Here is a 19,577-nt window from a genome sequence, read left to right as displayed (position 1 = left end):
AAAGCGCACAAAAAAAACCAATAAATACTATATGATCATTTTTTTTACTAGACGGAAAAATATTTATACAACAAAAAATTAGACAAAAAACTAAAAAACCCCAATAGATTCTACAAATTAAAAATCATAATAATACAAAATAGCGAACAAAAATAGTGTGAACAACGCCTGTTTTTTTTCTATACATTTATTTTTAGAGGCAATTACATAATTAAAGGATCAAAATAAAATAATACATATGTATACAAATAAAATAAGTTAAAACATAGATAAGTAGACAAAAATGGCTTTTATTTGTTACTACATTTTCAGATTATGCAGAACAAATGTACAAATGTCTTGGTGAGTGTTCACTTCCAAAACAAATGAGAGACACAAAAAGAGCATAAAATAGGCGACAGAGCGCGTGCTGTCAGCTGACTGACACCTGACTATGAGACACAGGAGAGCACAATCAACGTAAGATGTCTCCATATGTTCATATTTCCAGAAACCACACATACGTGAGTTGTGCACCTACACACATAGCCTGAAATAACAACAACCATGTAAAAAAAAAACATACATTTGTCAGATTATCAAAACTGTAAACTTGTGATATTTGGACTGAATGAGCGTTTGTGTTTTCTTTACAGAGTGAGCCATCTGTTCAAAAATCACTAAAATCTTTGATGGGACGTAAAGCTCCGCCCACAATTCTCCCATGATTCATTGGTTCCGTAAACAAACGTCTGACATCCATAACAGGTCAAGTTAGCTAATTTTTTAGCGGATACTTGTTTTCTGTCATCTGTGGATTTAGTGACACCTTCTAAAAATAACGTCTGAATAACAGCGAACATTATTGTTCACACTTTTATGTCATTGCGTCGTATTTGCTCAATTAAAGCTGCTGCTCGCGAAGTAGCGGTTGGCTTGCAGCGCATCTAGCCTGATAGTGAAAGGGGAAGTGACTTAAACATGTCTGGACCAAATGGAGATCCAAACATCTCTGTGGACGACGGAATCATTAATGACGAGGATGATTTCGGCGACGGAGGTGATGGAGACAATGTTTTCATTAATTGAGGAAATACGAGGAAAGACTCTTCTATTCAAAACAAATTGATGTTGTCAGCATTAATCCAGTTTTCATTTGTGATATGTTTGTTTTTTCAAAGTTTAGTTAAATATGTAATGTGTGTAATCGGTTTAAAATACGATAGATCATTACATCTAATGGCACAATATGAATGCTCTAATGCCACGGTTCTCAAACTGTGGCACGTGTACCACTAGTGGGAATATCAGAAATACTGTTCTTCTGTATATACCAGTGTTTGTGATCAGAGATTTTGCCCAGGGTGCGTAGCAAATGAAACAAATAACATAAATAAAGTAATTAAATACTAATCATTAGAGTTTGCGCCATCTTAATATAACTTAATCTTATTTTGCAATACCAGTTTCTAAAGTATATGTGAGGAAGAGGATGGTGATGAGAGAGCAAATGATCTTATTGGGAATAAATACCTCCTGTGAAAGGTATGCAGCTGACTTTGCTTGGACTATTTATACCACTGCATTTTTAACCTCAACATTTTCTCAGGTTGTACTTGGTATAAACAGTTTGAGAACCACTTCTCTAATGCAAGGATGAAAACTTGAATTGTTTCCAATATGTGTACAATGAGACACGCTAATTTTCACTGTCAGAAAAGACTAACCTCACTGCTGCTTATTATCAACAGAGTACGTCGCTATCAACTCCATGCTAGACCAGATCAACTCCTATCTTGATGACCTAGAGGAGCGCAATGATTCACTCAATGGTAAACTGCACGACCTGATGGAGTCAAACCGACAAGCTCGGCAGGAGTTCAGGGCCCAGCTGTTGGGCTCCCAAAACGAGGGGGACCAACATCCTGCAGAGGAGGACGTGACCAAAGAAGAAGGCACCTCGGAAATGGGTGACAAGAACGAGTAGATAAAGTGGACTGAGTTCAGAAAAATGCAAGAGTTAACTCTGTTTCTGATGTGTGACCTGCACAGTCCATACCTGTCAGATTCTTCTGTGAATTCACACCCTCATCAGCAGATGTGTGCTCCACTGTGATACAGTATTTCTCCCGAGTTGAACTGTAATGTGCCAGTTACTTTGGTCACTGAGCAGAGCAGAGCTTGTTGACCACTAGCAGTACATCACAGTTACTTTGCACTTTATTGCAAGTCAGATGTGTTTACCGTGTTAAACGCTGCAGTCCTCTGCAGAACCGGGCTTAGTTTAGTGCAAGAAATCATTGAAAGAAAGCCACAAAAATATATACATTTAAAGAAGTTAATGTGGCATAATTAAGCTAAATATATTCAAAATACAGGACAATGCTCAGATTTCAGAAAATAAACTAAATTATTTTTAATTATCCAGCTCTTTCACCAAGAGATTTGTATATATCTTGTTGCTTAGATTGTCTTTGGTGATCTGCACCACGTGTGTTATACAGATCATCGTCAGTGGTCACAATCATTCTGGCTTTATAGGGAAATATTGACATCAGCTCAGAAATAGCTGTACAGTGTTATTAGTGTTGTTAAAAATGTATGCAACATTCCAGAGTGTCTATCACAGTTTAGTGTTTGATGTTTAGCATGACTGCAGATCTTCACATTTCTGTTTTAGAATAAGCAATACACTCTGAAAAAAGTTTCAATGTGATACAAATTTGAAGAGAAGAAATGAAGTTGGAAAGTTGTTGAAATTGTCAGACATTTTTAATATAAATTAAAATATCCCCCAACAAAAAAGCAAACATCCAAAAATACATTAAACTTCCAGCGATTAGAAAACATCACCTGTTTGTTCATCTCAGTTTGTCAGTAGCTGAATAAAAATGCAGTAAGAAACACACAGCTGTCCTCTCTCCTGCTCATGTCTTCTTCCTTCAGATGGGACCTTACACATTACTGATCATGTGACAGCCACTGCCATGACGACAGGAGTTGTTACGCCTATCAACAGTCGCCCTTTTGTGGTAAATAAAATACCCTCACTAGTCAGGAAGAAGGAAATAATACACCTTTATATACATGTATGAGTCTTGTGTTGACAAGTGACTGCTGAGACACAGGAACCAAACTTAAATGTGTGTGTGAAAGCCTTCTGTATTACTGCTGCTTCTCACCAGAGTTTAAGATCCTTCGCTAAATTAAATAACTACAGATACTTCACGGGTTTTTCTTGCAGTTAATACTGAGACTGTTACTCAAGTGTTTTCAACTGTCCAGTGCATTGCAATTCAAGCATCTTCAATGAGAGGAAAAAGAAAAAAATCATAACAGTGGCAAAAGAGCACAAACAACCACTTATTATATTTTTGTGCTGTTAATGCTCAGAGGGATTTTTCATCCATGGAACTAGGAAACAAACTATTGTTCTAATGCAGGCACACTCGACAAACATCCATGGGAATGTGACGGCAAACGTGATTGATTCCATCCAAAACCTTTTAGCTTTACGAATTCTGAGTATAAAGAGTGATAAGTGGGTTTTCTCAGAGGACGCAGTCCACAACAACACACCCAAAAAAGAACAAACAAACTGCAGCCTGTTAAGTTTTTAGCAGCAAAAATCTTCAAAGCCATGTTTGAAATTTCAAAACCAGCACGACACAGACATGTTTCTGTGAGCACGAGTAGTCGGTGACAGTTGTTACACGTTTGTCAGCAGGAAGCCTTTCATTTTCCCCGACATGACGAAAGGCTGCTTCAAATACAACAAAATAAAAAAATAATTTCTGATGGCGGACCAACAAACGCTGTTTCAGTGAAAATCCCAGTGCAGCTGACAACTTTCCTGCTACCGTCACTTTGACAGTTCATCATTTCAAAGTACCACTGTAACACTTTTAAATCAGAAGCATACACCGTATTTCTAAATTTGAGATCACTAAAAGCATGTGCTAAATGGTTAGCAGTGTGGAGAACGACTCCACTTGACCATCATCAGTCTTTTACACTTGAAAGCTTTTGCTACAAGTCAACTATCGTTTGTCTAACTTGCTAGATATTTTTGAAAAATCAGCCCTCATCAAATTGCTGATCCTTGAGGACAGCAGGGTGTAAAATGAACAATTTTGTTTTTTTTAATCCAGGCAGAAACCGCTGGATAGAAAATCTAGCCCTAACCTCAGTCATATAGTGTCAAAAAGGTAGTAACGGATTGTATTATATAGAAAGGTGTGTGGGAAAACCATAAATGTGTTCACTAATTCAACATGTAGATGAATCCATCATTATGACCCACCATTCACCTACTTGAAGAGTAACTGATTGAGAATACTGCTACTCAAACAAGATCATGAATCTAAAGTGTTGCTTTTTTACATCTGAGGCTCATGGAAATGTCATTAAAATTGAGTATTTGGTCAATAACAGTAATGCTATTGATGTATGTGAAGTATGTTACAACACCAGAGTTACTATATGTCATGTGGAGCTTTGGGGGAATCAAATTTCAAAGAAATCCATTTTTAAGTTCACTGGACCTTGTACACCTGTAATTTGTGATCATGCCAAAGCAAAAGTCATTAATCTCAGAGAAATTACCCTCTGGGATGTTGCAGATGTGATATTTAACAGGATCAAGCAAAGAATGACCAAAGGATAATCCAAATGATTAAGATTCATTCAGACATAACTGTCAAAAAATATCCAATTAACAGCTGCCGGTGTAAACACTTGGTGCTACATGTAATTATGCCACATGGATCCAAGACTGACATTAATGTGTTACATTAGGGTCAAATGCTAAATACTGTAATTTAATTCGCCTGTAATCCCACTTTAAGAAGACTACAATCCAACTGTGAGACAAAATAAAAGTGTCAGACATTAATTGCCCCACCCTGGGACACCAATTCACATGACAGGTCATGTTCCACAACAGTCCCTCATCATCAACATTCCTATTTAATTGTGTGTTTAATTTTCCAGTGTGGAGAGAGAGAGAGAGAGAGAGAGGCTGTGTTGTGTATTTCTTGGTCGCTGTTTGATGAAAGCACCGGTTCACGTACCGATACATCCTGCACTAAGGTTGTACCAGGTTTCCCGTCTTTTCTACACTCAGCGTCTGTTTGAGGCCCTCCCTGACCTGCGTTTGGGTGCAGCTTTTGCCTTCCCTGTGCCGTTCTTTTTCCCTGGGATAGCAGGAGCTTCCACCACTTCCTCCTCCTCTTCCTCCATCTTTTCATTAGCATCCTCTACTGTTGTTGTCAGCTCAGAGTCTGGCTCCTCTCTGCTGCCAGTAGGCAGCTCAGCAGGAGTCTCCTGGGGAGCGGTGGATGCACTCTCGTCGTCTTTGCTGTGGAGGCTGAGGTCTGTGCAGGTCGCTGAGGTGTTGGGAGACTCATGTGCAGTCGGGTCAGGTTCTGTTTCTTCCTCATGTTGAGTTAATGTAATGTTGGACTGCACTTGTTCTGAGTTCTGGTCCGTCACTGAACCAGAGTCACAGGAATTGTCCTCTGAGCCGTCTACGGTGCTTTCCGTTACAGGCCTGAGGCTGTCTGTAGCCGAGAGAGATTCTCTAGGAGATTTTGCAACCTCGCCCTTTTGACTGAGCAATGTTCTGTAGCTCTGCAAGAAAAACAGTAAATATGGTATATGGGATCAAAGCAAAACATACATCTTTAAATCATTTATCATCAGTTACATTATTACTCTCTATTTTTTGGCAGTAATGTCATTTATCATCATCATCATGAAAAACCAACCTTGAGGTTCTCGAAGTGCGTCAGTGATTTGCAGTGAGTGTGAAGGGCAGAGGATTCAAAGTGGTAAAACTTTTTGCAAAGTCTGCAAATGAAACCTGCGACTGGAACAAAGAAACTGGACCCTACCGCAAAAGAAATCACACACACTCAGTTGTCATTGTTGCACAATAATATTGGCAAAATCAATGCGTAAATCTTAACAAACTGGGATTTAACCTTCACTCACTCACCGTAGACTGTGTCAGGATCATACTGCTCATCACTGCCCATGTTCTTCAGAGTCACTTCTTTAAGGGACGACGAGTCATCCTGTGTCAGGTCACCACAGACAAAGTGATCAACTATGTGTTGACAATGTTATTTAAGTACTTGTAAGAGAAAAACTTATTATTTGGCCTTCTCTAAAATTAGCTGATTACATTCCTTAGCACAAACCTCAACAACAACGGTGTCAGCCACAACTCTCAAATCCCAAAGGCCTCTTTATGTTTTTGCTGTGTCTGGCCTGACTGCGACAGAGGACTGATAACTCAACTGTGCAGTCCTCCCAAAGGTCAGTTCAATGTATCAGCAGAGAGAGGCCTCCAAAACCCTTTAAATATCATAACTCTGGGACTCACAGGAGGGCTGACATGTTAACATCTACTTGTTCATGTTCGGCATTATCTCAGTTCTCCTCAGATCTGAGCTGCTTCCAATAAAGCTTTTCAACTTAACTCATCTCTGACTCCAGAAACTCCGTCCTTGGTCGGCTCACCTAATAATCAAATCTCCACAACAGTACTTACCCACTTACTCACATCTTATGCAAATTACCTGCTTCTCTGAGACATCTTCTTCTTCATTATTTGTCTGTCTTTCCTCTCCCTCCTCCCCTTCACTGCCCTCCTCCTCTTCCATTGAAAAGCCGTCCGTGTCCATGGCAGTAAGTTTGGCCAAGGCTGCACAGCCGTCCTCTTCCTGGAGCTTGTAAACAGGAATAAACACGTCGATGAGGTGCACAAGTACATTAAGAATTAGGTTTAATTTCATTGTTCATAATTCGGGATGATGAGAACCTTGTCCATTTTCTGTTTGTGCTCCTGGGACTGCAAGTGCTCCACAAAGATCTGGGAGGTCCTGAAGTGTTTCTTGCAGACCATGCAAGAGGAGATGGCTGTTCTACTGGCAAGCTGAGAAAAGAAAGAGAAACATCAGTTTGGTTATATCTGCAAACAGATGAGTTGTACTACCTGTTCTTAAACTCAGACGTTTATTGAAAAGATTAAGTGAGCAGCTGATTACTTTGTGCTCCTCTGTGCGACGGTGTTCCATGATGCTACTGCTGAAGTGGGTGTGACAGGTGGCGCACCAACGCTTCAAGTCTGCCTTTTTCTCTCTGCAAAGAACAGGCTATTATTACTTTAACTAAGTAAATGTTTTATTGGAAACAAAATAAGCCGTGTTTATAGTTACATTCAAACAACTAGGTTGCTGAAAACCACATATTTGTGTATTTAAAAACTGACCCCTCTTTCATTGCTCCCTGCAGAGTCTCCTGCACTCGTGGCAGTAGTGTGACCAGACAGGCGTTGCTCATGTGTTGGATCTCCATCATCCTCTGCTGGTGGGAAATGCTGTTCATGTGACTCCTGAAATTCTATAAAAACAGAACAGGGCGTCATTTTCAGTCTTTTAAATATGAGCAATTGCATTCTACTACAGCCTTTGTACAGCATATACGTTCAAACCCACTTGCTGGTTGTGGCAGGTAATACTGCAGAGGTAGCAGTAAAACTTGTTGGTGCCGTCAGCTACGCCCTCCTCCCCTTCATCGTGGTTGCCTGGTGAACCCAAGGAGTTGTCTTTCTCCAGTGGCAGCTCCTCTTCGAGTAAATCAACCTGCTGGTCATCTTCACCAAGTCTGCCGGAGGGTGACGGGGCAAACAAACAGCTCTGCACCAAAAGACAAAAACAGATGTAGAGGTGTGGAAGGGTATGGCGAATATCACATTGATGTCATGGGGGTTTCAAAGGTTCGTTCTCACCTCATCAGCTCCGCTTTCCTCCGGCATCTCAACATCTGATTCCACTGAGGAACCTCCTTCCAAAAGGACGCAATCTGTTCAAGTCCAAAACAAAGAAGGAGTGTTCATTTCAACTGACCAGTACCTCAATACCTGTAGACTAAATTACAGATTTACTGTATATATGAAGTATCTAAAATACATCTACTCTACGACCTTAGATTCAAGTGTGTTATACCGTCAGGCTGACACTCTTCTGTGTTGTTGTTGCACTCTGCAGAAGGAACCTTAGCCTCGGCATCTACAATAGTTATTGTCTCTGACCTGAGGGAAGGAAAAAAATAAGAGTCACAATTCAATGTCAACCATCTTCATACCCACAGAACAGAAAATTATGTGGAATCCTTAGAAACATTCAACTTTGAAAGTCTGCTCAGAATTTGAGTCCACCTCAAGTTTCTTTAACATTAACAACATGTTTTCAACACAAAAGGTTTTTGAATTTTACCACAGAATTTGAAGACCTACTGATGGACATACTGGACACCGTGTCCCCCACATTGGAAGAGGTGAAGGACATTTGTAGTTAGCAAGGTTTATGAGCCAGAACACTTCTATATATTTATGTTTTAATTCCCTTTTTTTGAGAAGTTAAACACTGATCATGTGATAAGATTCATGACAACCTTTTTAATAAAAGCAATAAATTATATTTTCTTCACCCCTCTGTTCTCCGCTTTTTCACTGCAGGTTCTTCCACTTGCTCCTCCAAGACCTGTGTGGGTCCATCTTTTTCTTCCACCACTACAACTGTTAGGGGAAACGGTGAAACCGACACTTGAAAGAAAGAATAACAGCATCATGTAAAAACAAATGTTCACAGTCCAAGTTTAAAGTTTATGCATTATAATCAACCCATGTTGCATCTCCTAACAAACTAAAGCACTGCCAGCTTTACCTGTTTCAGATGTATTGTTGGGTTCACTGGTACTGTTCGCTGCAGGCTGGTCCTCTGTGCTCCCTGTTGCTAACTGCTCACTCTCCTGTTTCTTGTCTGGCTGATGAACTATGGGATCCTACACACACAAGGAGAGGAAAGGAGGCTTAGCATATATATATTACAAAAATGTCATCAAAATCATCAATGCTACCTGCAACTGACATGATTACACTTTCAAGTTTGAGAAAATTACACAGGGGAGACCTTTTATTTGAAGATGAAACAGGGAAGTTAGGTATTTTTTTTACAATTAAAACTAATAATGTTAGCTGAAAAAATAAAGTATTCTGTGTGGCTTAAGCTTGATTTAGCTTTTTCCTGTATTCTGCTTAACTCAATACTTGTCCTAGAAGTAAAGATCTGATACTTTGAAAGGTTGAAGGTAAACCCTGATTAGCAGTGAATTATCATTAATCATCTCTTAGTTGGTCATTAAATCTAAGTGCATCTGAGATTAACACAGCCCTCATGTTAGGTACGATAAAAATCCACACAGTATTTATAATTTTAACAATGGTGCTGTTGTATTTACTGTGGTGGTGGATGAAGAGGAGAATGAAGAGGAAAAGGAAGGGGCTGTGTTGGTGGCTGTAGTGGTGGTGGTGTTGCTGTTGTTGTTGTTGTAGTAGCGAGCGTGTGGGTGAAAGGGTCGAGCAGCAGGGAAACCCATGATAGGAGGCTTGATGGCCATGCCCATGGGAACTGGCCCAAGCAGAGATGACCTGGCACCGAAGAACTGACGGAACTGCTGCCCACCCCCCATCCCAAAGCCCCGCATGTTACCTGGACAAAAGGAGAGCAGGAAAGGTGGTTTAGTTTTTTTCATACTTTAAACTTCTGATGATTTTTGGGTTTGTTGTTGTTTATTTAGCCTTTGTGAATGATGAAACATTATTTGTAAGCATCCATTATCTCAACGTGGGCTCTGTCAAGCAATACCATCAAACGTCACTGAGGAATAAAGCGTTTATCCTGTAAAACTGCTGATTGACTGGTTTTAGAATTAACTTTTTTCAAGGGCAATATTTTGTGTTTTCCATCACACTCCAAACCTGCAATCTGACTCTCTTTACTAGCACAATGTTGCTGTTGCATCCATCTGTCTTGACTTACATATCATAACTTCCATTGTTAAGTGAGGGGGTTGTCACAGGGTGACACATAACACACAGAGTCATGTGGAGTTGATAGCCTTAATCACCACTGTATGACATAATTTGACAGTGGTTTGAATGTAACTGAAATTTGTTTATATTTAAAACTATGCACTGTGGATGAAGGATTTGCTCCTTTCCAGATATTGCTGTTTTTAAACAGTAATCTCTTCAGTACCCTGCATCTGCTGCATTAGAATGGCCCCCTGCAGCATGGGATTAGGAGCAAGGATGGTAGTCTGGGTCGTCTGGCACAGGTTGACCATCCTGGGGGAAGGGGCAGCCTGCGGAGGTACAGGCATGGGTCTGTGCAGCAAATAAAAAAAACAAACAAACATATGAAGCATGAGTTCAGCTGAGAAAAGGTTACAGAAATCTGTGGCAAATAAAAAGTTTCAGTAAAACAGCCACATCCTGAAGAGAAGAGTCTGCTGTCTGGTTAATGTGGAAATTCATTTTTCACTCACACACACACACACACACACACACACACACACACGCACACACGCACACGCGCGCGCACACACACACTGTGAAAAAATTAGGTAATAAACACAAAGACAACACACACATGACTAACATTTATTTGGGCAACCTAAACAAAGTGTTTGCCAAGTTCATGTTTAACCCTAACTTTAACCTAACCACTGCTCAACCTTAACCCCTTAAACCTGCTTCATTAGGACCAGAATTCGGTCCCAATGAGACTAGCAGCCCTGGCAATGTCAGTGTTACTGCGAAAAACAGGTCCTAAGAGAGACACCCGCACCGCCATCAAGTTATATTTCAACACAAGCAAGTGGCTCTGACTTGATTTATCAGCCATCTTCTTATCAGCTTTGGCTCAGAGTCAATTTAAGGTTTTGATTGTTTTATAGAACACCAGTGCTCAACCACAGAGCAAGAACTTCAAAACAACAATATAGAGTACAAAGTATGATCCCACAGAAACAAGTGGCTATTCAAATATTCTGGTATCCTCTGTCTAAATTGTACTGTCTTTATATGTTATGACAGGACCTCGAGCTGTCTAGCAACATGCAGTACCCAGGAGGCCCCGTCTAATCCCCGGTCTCGATTTAACGTGCTTACCGCGGTGTCTGGTGGTGGTGATGGGCGACATGATGCCCAGGAGGCGGCTGCGGCGGAGGGGGAGGCGGAGGCTGCTGCTGGAAAAGTTGCTGTAGCTGCCGCAGATGCTGGTGAAACTGCTGCTGCTGCTGCTGCTGCTGTTGTTGCTGCTGCTGATGGATGTGCGGGTTGAACATTACGAGCTGTAATTTCCGCTGCTTCACAGTGAGATGACAGACACAGCCACGGCTGAGGAGCCAATGATCGAACTCCTCTTAGAGAATGAAGCCCCTGGATCAGATGAAGCAAAACATGCTGGTGTTAATGTGGAGCCCGCTGTCTGAACAACTCTTTGTTTGAAAGATAGATTCAACAACACTGCCCCCTTCTCCTCTCCAGACAACAGGTCTCTCACGTTTCGTGATGTGAAGTAGCTAATGTTAGCAAGTAGGCTAATAACAATTTGCGTTTGTTTACGTCCATTCTTTTCTTCACCCCAGTTAAACAACTTAATAAAGTCCGTGGACTATTTGTAAGAGTGGAGTGACGCGTTATTCATAAACGAACACAAAGTAAAATGTCTTGAGTGCACATAAATGAATAAACCGTCATCTGTCATACAATGTAAAAAGCGAACGCTCAGTAACCCAAGCTGTTAGCTTAGCATTGTTAGTAGCCACTAGCAGCTGCGACCTTCCCGTCCACTTTCTACATGTTCGTAACGTGTGACTGCAGGTTTCTTTGTCTCTGCCGTGTGCTGTGGACTTACTTGAGTAATGGAGAGCGACAATGACTGTAGTCCACGGTGAAATAGCTGCTCTCAGGAAAACATGCAGCCGATATAATAACCTGCATCTCCAATCAAGTCAACGAACGCACCGTTACCTGTCGCCCCCAGTGGTTGTCTGGACAAAGTGCTTCATCTCGCCATTATCTTTGATGCTCTGTATAGTGTATGCTTGTAAATCAAAAGTGTTGTTCTTTCAGACATTTTACACTCGTACAACCTGATAGATATAAATGAAGAACAACATGGACGCCTGTTTCCGTCCCATGGAAAAATATAATGCATACCCAAGTCATTATTATGAGATAATATCCCATAATAGTATCCTTAGAACAATGAGATACTATTTCGAAATTATGACTTGTGATATTATATATGGTGGATGTGGATATGTGGGTTCAATGCTAATATTTCTACTGTATAATGTAAAATTAATGTAATGTAATGTAATGTAATGTAATGTAATGTATAAGATAGGATAAGAAAGCTTTAAATTTATTAGTCCTGCAGTGGGGAAATTTACATTGTCATAGCAGCAAAGACAGTAAAGATAATACATAATAAACATGCATTTCCCACTATGTGAAAGCTTTACGACTTAAAAAAAATGAAAATAGAATGTACTGGAATATTGTTCAAGCTAGCTTTATTTTATATAATATAGTATAGTTTATTGATTTTGTTGTTATGTGTTCATGTGTTTTCTTTTTACTGTGCACAGCACAATTTGCCTAGTGAAAGCACCCGATTGTCGCCACTGCGTGGTGAAAGAGGGGAACTGCAGGGATATCTCCTGAGATCCTCCTCCTCCCCCCTGCGGTGCTTGGTGGAGAGGAGCGTTCACGTCCAGTCGGAGGTGATCTGACACAGAGAGGAGGAGGAGGCGCAGTCAATGAGGGAGACAAGAGGAAAGTGAGCTCTGAACGCGAGGAGGGACGAAAGGGAGAGAAATCAGAAATAAATCCCCCCCTGACCCTGAAGAGGAAGACAGCTTCACTGCACCGTGAGGATGGGGAACCGGGGGATGGAGGATTTGATTCCTCTGGTGAACCGCATGCAGGATGCCTTCTCCGCCATCGGCCAGAACGCAAACCTGGACCTGCCGCAGATCGCAGTGGTGGGCGGCCAGAGTGCGGGGAAGAGCTCGGTTCTGGAGAACTTCGTCGGGAAGTAAGTCGCTTTCTCCTCCAAGCTTCGCTGCGTGTCCGTGCGCTCCTGGTGCGTCATGGAAGCCGCAGACGCACATATCAGCTGTCCCCATCCCCCTTCTCTAGCGCTCTCTTCCTTCACTCAGGTTTAAATCCAGCACACAGGCTTCACAGATTCGGTCAGTCAGTGTTTGTGTCCAAAATATCTTACACTTTCATGTCCCTGCTTTCACACACATGCAGCACCGAGGCAAGAGCATTATTGTGTCAGGCCTTTTGGTGAAGTTTATCTGTTACTCCTACATGGTGCATTCATGGAACCAGAGATAAACCACCTCTGCAGAAAGAAATACAGTGACACCTTTTACACGTCTTGGTTTACATGTTTGTAGTGATCATGATATGAGATGAGGGGAAAATAATTTTGGATGCAGACTTCCTGTACAGCAGACACAGGCACTTTACTGGATGTGACATTGTTGATGTGGCAGGGCTGCAGGTTTTTTCATCTACAGTCAATTCAATCATGACAGACAAGGGGGCGTTGATGGCCCCTAATGTTTGTCAGGAGCTGATGTGGAGGAAGATGATGTAAAAGAAAGGATATATCTAATAAATCTGATCTATTATGCTGCAGTATGACCTTGCAGAGAGAAAGAGAGAGAGAGAGAGAGAGAGAGTCAGTCTACCTGAGCTTTGAGCCCTTCAGGCTCAGCTCATCCATCTGTCTGCCAGTGCTTAGGCTGTAAGCGAAGCTTATACCTCATACAGGCAACAACATGGGTGTCACTGGCTCAACTGTCTGTCAGCTCAGCTTTCTTTGATTTCACAAATGTTTTGTGTGTGTGTGCTTTTATTCTCCCAGTGAAGCACAGTGTGTGATGAAGCAGTATTTGAATACTGTGTGCTCCCTCTTCACAATGGAGTTCCATGACGAATTGTCAACAGAGAGCAAGCTGTCGCTCCATAGATAGATAGATAGATAGATAGATAGATAGGTACCAACACTTTGTTTTTGTGTTCCAGCGGCAACTCTTATAGGAAGGTATAGGAAATGAGATGCAGCTATACGTGCACACAGAAGAATAAAGTACATGAATTAAATATGAAAGAGGATAAGGAATAAAAAAGTTATTACAATGCAACTGGATAAATGATCAATATGTTCATAGTGCATTAATTTTGTGCAGTCTTTTTTTTTCCTGATTGTCTCCTCTGTTGCTTAGCAGCAGAAGAGGCAAATACTTGAGCACTTGGCCACTTTGCTAATCCCCATCTTAACAGGTAGTAGATGCGGCACTGGCCTTCTGTTTACACGTCAGGCTGTTAATCTAATCTACATTCAGATGTAGCCTCTTGTCGCGCAGCATCAGCAACTACAGCACCAACCGGGTCTACCACTCGACTTTTTTTTTTTTTTTTTAAATGAATGACCCAGAATCAACTCTGAATGCGGTAAAACTGCTTTCAATTTCTACGCATCATGGACATGGAATGAGCTGCAAAACACAATTTCACAAGAGACACTGGCTTCTTCAAATACTGTACATTTAAAGGTATTTTATAGACCGTCTTGAAAGAAACATGTTTTACGTAGCCTTTTTGAGGAGTTCGGTTTAAGGACCACTTTACTCCCTTATTTAATAACCTCCTTTTAACTTTTATATTCTGAGTTGTGAGGTATGACCAGGACATCCTGGAAGAAGAAGAAATCTTGTATCTCAATGGGACACTTCCTGGCTAAATAAAGGATACAGTAAATAATGATAATAATAATAATGATGATAATAATAATAATAATAATAATAATAATAATAATAATAATGATAATAATAAAAAGTACAAAGCATTCAAAAGTGTGGAAGTGAACTGTCAACTTTTCAAAGTCAGTGCAGCAGCAATTCACATTTTTTCTTGCTTTCCGAATCCATTATCAAGCGACTGAAACAGTCACTAATAGCAAGTCACATTTTATGGCTCTTATGTATGAACAGAAAGAGCTTTATTCAATGTTTCTTCACATGCAGCAGCAGCAGCGGCGGCAGCATGTGAAAATAATGTTTCATGCATTAAATTGGTGGAGTTCCCTTTTTTGTAATCTATGTCAGCACTTTAATAACCTGAAACTTCACTGAAATCCATTTAATTTTAGGTGTTTAGGTTCATACTTTCTACACTTCTCTTTGGAAGGTTTCCTCCTCATAATGTTTTTTTTTCAAACATTTCTACTACTACAACACATTTTTTTTTACACATATCCAGCAGGGCTGCGTAATCATACGCTTGCTCAGCTGTCGTCATAGCAACAGCTTGTGCCTAATTACATTGCTTTACCCAAAGGAGCAGTAGTTGAAACGGAGGGGAAACCTGAAACATCACATCACAATGTAGCAGATGATCCACGTCTTGTGTGCATGTGTGAGGACTGCAGTCTCTGTTTACTGTCCTGGGTTAATGTTAGCACACTACACTAGTCCCACTGCAGTGACCCAGGTCCTCCTCCTTCTCCACTGTCACCCCCCTCATCTTCCCACAAGCACATTGATTCTTTGTTTTCAGCACAATACGCTGTGTGTTCACATGTCACAACGCTTCTTTTCTCCAGCTCTATCGTCCCCTCCACATTGCAGCCTCTCAGAAAGTTGTTTAATGACTTGCCAATGACTTGGCTGTCTGTCATTAAGCTGTTATTTTTGTTTTGTTTTTGATAGCATAGAAACCATTCGCTTTGTGATTGATTTTGACAGGAATGTAGGACCGATTATTACTTCTTTGTTATAGCTCTGGTCCTGTATGAGTCTTATATAAATAACAGTTATTTCACAAGCCTTTAGTTCATTTATTTCAGGTGAAAAAAAGAGTAAATTATGTCATTCTTTCTTCATTATTAATCAAATAACTTTGTATGATATGCAGGGCAATTCTTTGCAAAATACATTTAACAAAAAGACAATTATTTCACACTCAAGTATCTGTATCAAGTAATGTCATTTTAGGCCATTTATGAACTATGAAGCTGTTAACAACACATTTGTGCTGAGTCATTTAAAGGACCCATTTCTCCAGTTAAACAGCCCAAACATGACTCAGCTAAAAAGCTTTTGCTGTTTTTGGACATCTTTACTGTACATTTTTATTGTCGACACAGAAATTTAACAGCCTATTTCAAGCGCAGCACATGAAAAACACACAACAGGAGCGACAGGATCAATACAAACCTTGTCAAAATGGATTCAAATGTGCTTCCTCCTGATATGTGACACCGTTCCTCTCAGGTGGATTGGACTTAGAGTGTGATGAAGGTGCACCGTTTGGCAGGTGTGATTCTGGACGACTGCCAGCCTAGAAGTTAGAATTGATGTTAAGATATTCCACACTAACAGCATTTGAGGAGACTAATCAAATTAATTCTGTCCTTCACTGATATCACATCCTGCTTTTATGACGTGTCCAAATACTACCTGCAGCAACCAAGATTGAGGTGATTCATTTGCTTTCACTGATGCCTATTCTTTCAAATTTATTGGCAGATTTTAATTAAAAAATAGGAAAAGTGTTAGCCTTTTTAATTAGGGATGGGGATCAGTATTAGTCTGATACTGGTCAAAATTACTGTATCGGATATCGGACGGATAAAATTGGAAAATCCAATACAATCCAAAAACCCAATAGATTGCATGCTTCACTGCACAGACTGTAAACATGTTAATACAATTTTAGCTGAGTCATGTTTGGGCTGTTTATTTCTTCTTTTTTGGGAGAACAATATTTGGTGTCAGCATCGGATACAAAAAAGTGGTATCTTTCCATCCTTACTTTTAATAGATTATACATAATATTACCCTCTAAAATGTTATTTGAAAGTAAAAAGTAAATAGAGTTTACTATGATGTTTATGAAAGCAGTAAGTTTCATCACAGATGAATGATACAGAGAACGACTGAAACCAAAGAATTTGTTGAAAATAGACTGTAGATCATCTGTTTTGGTCCAACTTTAAAATAATTTGTCAAGCTTTAGGTCTCGCTCTATCTTAGCCCCGCCTCTTCTAGTTGTGTACCCCCCCCCCCGAGCAGTGTGTGATTTTACCATAAATACATTTCACAAACGTGTGTCTGTGTTTTCACTCTCGTGAGACTCGTTAGCACAGATGAAGCAGTGAGTGTCCAGCACATGCAGAGGCGGCTGCAGGAAACCTGGTAGCCATTCAGGAGAGTGAACAAGTGTTTGGTCACATGTTGATATTTAATATTTGCGCACAGTGTCACAATAAAAAAACAAAGGATGAGTTGGTTTGAAACTAGCAGCCAAAAAGGGAATTGAATGCTTGGAAAGTCAGAGGTCAATAGAGAGCAGATTCAATCTTCATGAGTGTTGAACGATTTGTCAATTAATCAATCGGTCGATCCACAAAATCCATTGTCAGACAATTCATCCTTTTAGGTCATTCTACAAGCTTTGTGAATGTTTTAAATACCAATTTGTGATAAATAAACTCTACGAATAATAAAATACAATTCTTAGTTTGCAGGTGTAGATTGAATTATAGACTATTTTTGACGTGTGTACTTTTTAAAGTCAATTTGCAAAATCATGCACTTCTTACACATTTGAAAAATGGACCTTAGAGAGTAATTTAGGCACAGCTAGTGTAGATAACAGAGGAATATTGCTGACGGTCTCCTCTCAGCTACATGGTTTTCAGTTTCAGCACCACGGACAGTTCTTTGCAAAATACAACCAAATCAGCACCACATCTGCTTCACCTAAAACTACTGAAAATACACTTTTTATACAAGATATTACACATACAAAAAAAGTGAAAATCGCTATTTTTGTATCATAACATATCCATATTGTCACAGAGAATTAAATGGCTCCTCAGTTTTCTGTCGCTCGAGTCTGGATTATAGCTGATCATAACATGATGTGCTGTATTCAAATCCAGCAGGACGCTGTTGCTAAAATGTGCACACCTCAACCGACTGAAACACTTTGTTATCAGCGAAGGCTGCTGGCACCAGCACAACCCAGGAACATAAAAATACAACACAGATGTCCCCCCCCCACACACACACACACACCACTAGTGCTGCAGCTGCTGCTGCTGCCATCACGATACCAACCCCCACACTGAGATTAACTTTATGATTTATCGCTGGTTTCACGTATTACATAAGACAAGAGAAGTGCTGCGTATACTGTGATGAGTAGAAGTAGTAGGAGACAATAAAAGAAGCAGCAAAGGCTCATGCTTTAATGACTTAAACATGATCATGTTTTAAGGAAACATGATAAACTACTCGTTATATTGATAAAAACTAGTCTATAAAGGTCAGGAAATGAACTATGAGCGTTTGTTTTTGTCGTCCCCTGACTATTTTTCTTGGAATTGTGAAGCGTAATTACATTTCTGAGAGATATATTTTGAGCATGTCTTAAAGCCCTCCTAAAAAGACCACAACATTGGTTTCTAATTACAGGGAAAATGACAATATCCATTTTCATCTGTCAATGATGCCTGATTATTGGCACAGTCGAAAAAAAAATCAACGAAAAATATAGTTCAACACATATTTCTCTTGGCGCTGCTGTGTTTATTTGATCTTTTTCACTTTAACGTCAACAAAAATACTGAATATATCCACTTTCTTTCTAACAAATAAATACACAAGATAGAATGATGAACTTTAAGAGTAACAGTAACAGTAAGAGAGCGGCTTGTGAGAGACAGAGGAAGAGAGGACACTGTTACAGAGGATTACAACTAATCTGTGTTTGTGACCACAGCGACATTATTACACTCTCCCATTGGCTCTGCTCGTATCTGGAATACAGCATCCAGCGTTTTCATTGGCTCTGTGTGTGTGTGTGTGTGAGTTAATGCATTATTCATCATCGCAGCGTCCTCGTCCGTCTCTGACTCCAACGTTTCTGTCTGTCTGCTTTTGCTCGCTCACTAAACTGTCAGGTTTGTTATTGCTGGATGCACGAGAGCGGGATTAGACGAGGATCAGCGTCTGTGTGGCAATGATTTAACATGTGTGATTATGAGCTGCTGTATAACATTTATAAACACAGAGAGAGTCTATTTTTTTTCAATTTATTTCTGTATAAATATAAACCACAGCGATGAGAGATTTGTACATGGAAGTGATTGTGTTATCTTTCTTTAAAATTTACATCTCACTCGTATGTTATGCATCCCTTCTGTTTTTTTAAAAACAAACAAATCAACGGGAGGTAATGGCAAACATCATACAAGAAAACGACAGTTTATTGATTATATTTGCACCATATTATTATTTATTATGTATTATTTTACAGACCGACTCTTAAAATGCATGTAAACATGTTAATCTGACAAACGTTGTACTCAATTTAGTCCGACCATAGTCAGACTCAAGAGATTGAGATTCAATTCACTTTTATGAGAGATACCTGGCCAAGGTTTTTAAAAAGTAGTCATAATCATGATAAAAACCACAATGATCTTACACCATAAAGGAAAAAAAATCAAAAATATCCAGTCAATATAACAAAAGAATGATCACAAAACAACTAACATTGACATTTTCGAATGAGAAAGTCATTTGTTGCCAGATTCAGACTCTCCACGGTCAGTCACATGTCTCTGTCCTTGTCCTTGTTTGCTCCTTTTCTT

General features: G+C 40.0%; 3 protein-coding genes across 13 annotated transcripts in view; 2 read left to right on the top strand and 1 right to left on the bottom strand.

The window, feature by feature from the left end:
- Nucleotides 1-703: 703 nt before the first annotated feature.
- bbln (bublin coiled coil protein) lies at nucleotides 704-2,887 on the top strand. The gene is made up of 2 exons (XM_058617330.1): nucleotides 704-1,039; nucleotides 1,731-2,887. Exons 1-2 carry the CDS (start codon nucleotides 961-963, stop codon nucleotides 1,964-1,966), a joined length of 315 nt encoding a protein of 104 aa, XP_058473313.1. The 5' UTR covers nucleotides 704-960; the 3' UTR covers nucleotides 1,967-2,887.
- On the bottom strand, nucleotides 2,730-11,914 carry ciz1a (cdkn1a interacting zinc finger protein 1a). 2 transcript variants are annotated; one of them, XM_058617328.1, is made up of 16 exons: nucleotides 11,748-11,914; nucleotides 11,000-11,269; nucleotides 10,086-10,213; nucleotides 9,286-9,536; nucleotides 8,712-8,829; nucleotides 8,476-8,590; nucleotides 7,992-8,077; nucleotides 7,775-7,848; nucleotides 7,482-7,682; nucleotides 7,256-7,386; nucleotides 7,032-7,125; nucleotides 6,806-6,919; nucleotides 6,564-6,713; nucleotides 5,978-6,056; nucleotides 5,748-5,869; nucleotides 2,730-5,610 (listed from the first exon to the last, which is right to left on the bottom strand). In XM_058617328.1, exons 2-16 carry the CDS (start codon nucleotides 11,173-11,175, stop codon nucleotides 5,101-5,103), a joined length of 2,349 nt encoding a protein of 782 aa, XP_058473311.1. In that variant the 5' UTR covers nucleotides 11,176-11,269; nucleotides 11,748-11,914; the 3' UTR covers nucleotides 2,730-5,100. The 2 variants fall into 2 exon arrangements, with proteins under 2 accessions (XP_058473311.1, XP_058473312.1); XM_058617329.1 differs by having other exon boundaries at nucleotides 8,476-8,563; nucleotides 11,748-11,912.
- A 649-nt stretch (nucleotides 11,915-12,563) lies between these two features.
- Nucleotides 12,564-19,577, top strand: part of dnm1a (dynamin 1a) — a 48,964-nt gene continuing 41,950 nt past the window's right edge. For 6 of the 10 annotated variants that reach the window (XM_058617002.1, XM_058616999.1, XM_058616996.1 and 3 more), the window contains exon 1: nucleotides 12,564-12,935. In XM_058617002.1, the coding sequence (XP_058472985.1) occupies nucleotides 12,775-12,935 (161 nt within the window). In that variant the 5' untranslated portion in view covers nucleotides 12,564-12,774. The remainder of the gene's footprint in view (nucleotides 12,936-19,577) is intronic. The other 4 variants (XM_058617000.1, XM_058616998.1, XM_058616997.1 and 1 more) reach the window with 1 other exon arrangement.

The sequence above is a fragment of the Solea solea genome, chromosome 19, assembly GCF_958295425.1.
Source record: "Solea solea chromosome 19, fSolSol10.1, whole genome shotgun sequence".
Classification (NCBI taxonomy): Eukaryota; Metazoa; Chordata; class Actinopteri; order Pleuronectiformes; family Soleidae; genus Solea; species Solea solea.
Note: the sequence above shows the minus strand (reverse complement) of the source record. Positions and strands in the feature narration are given on the sequence as shown.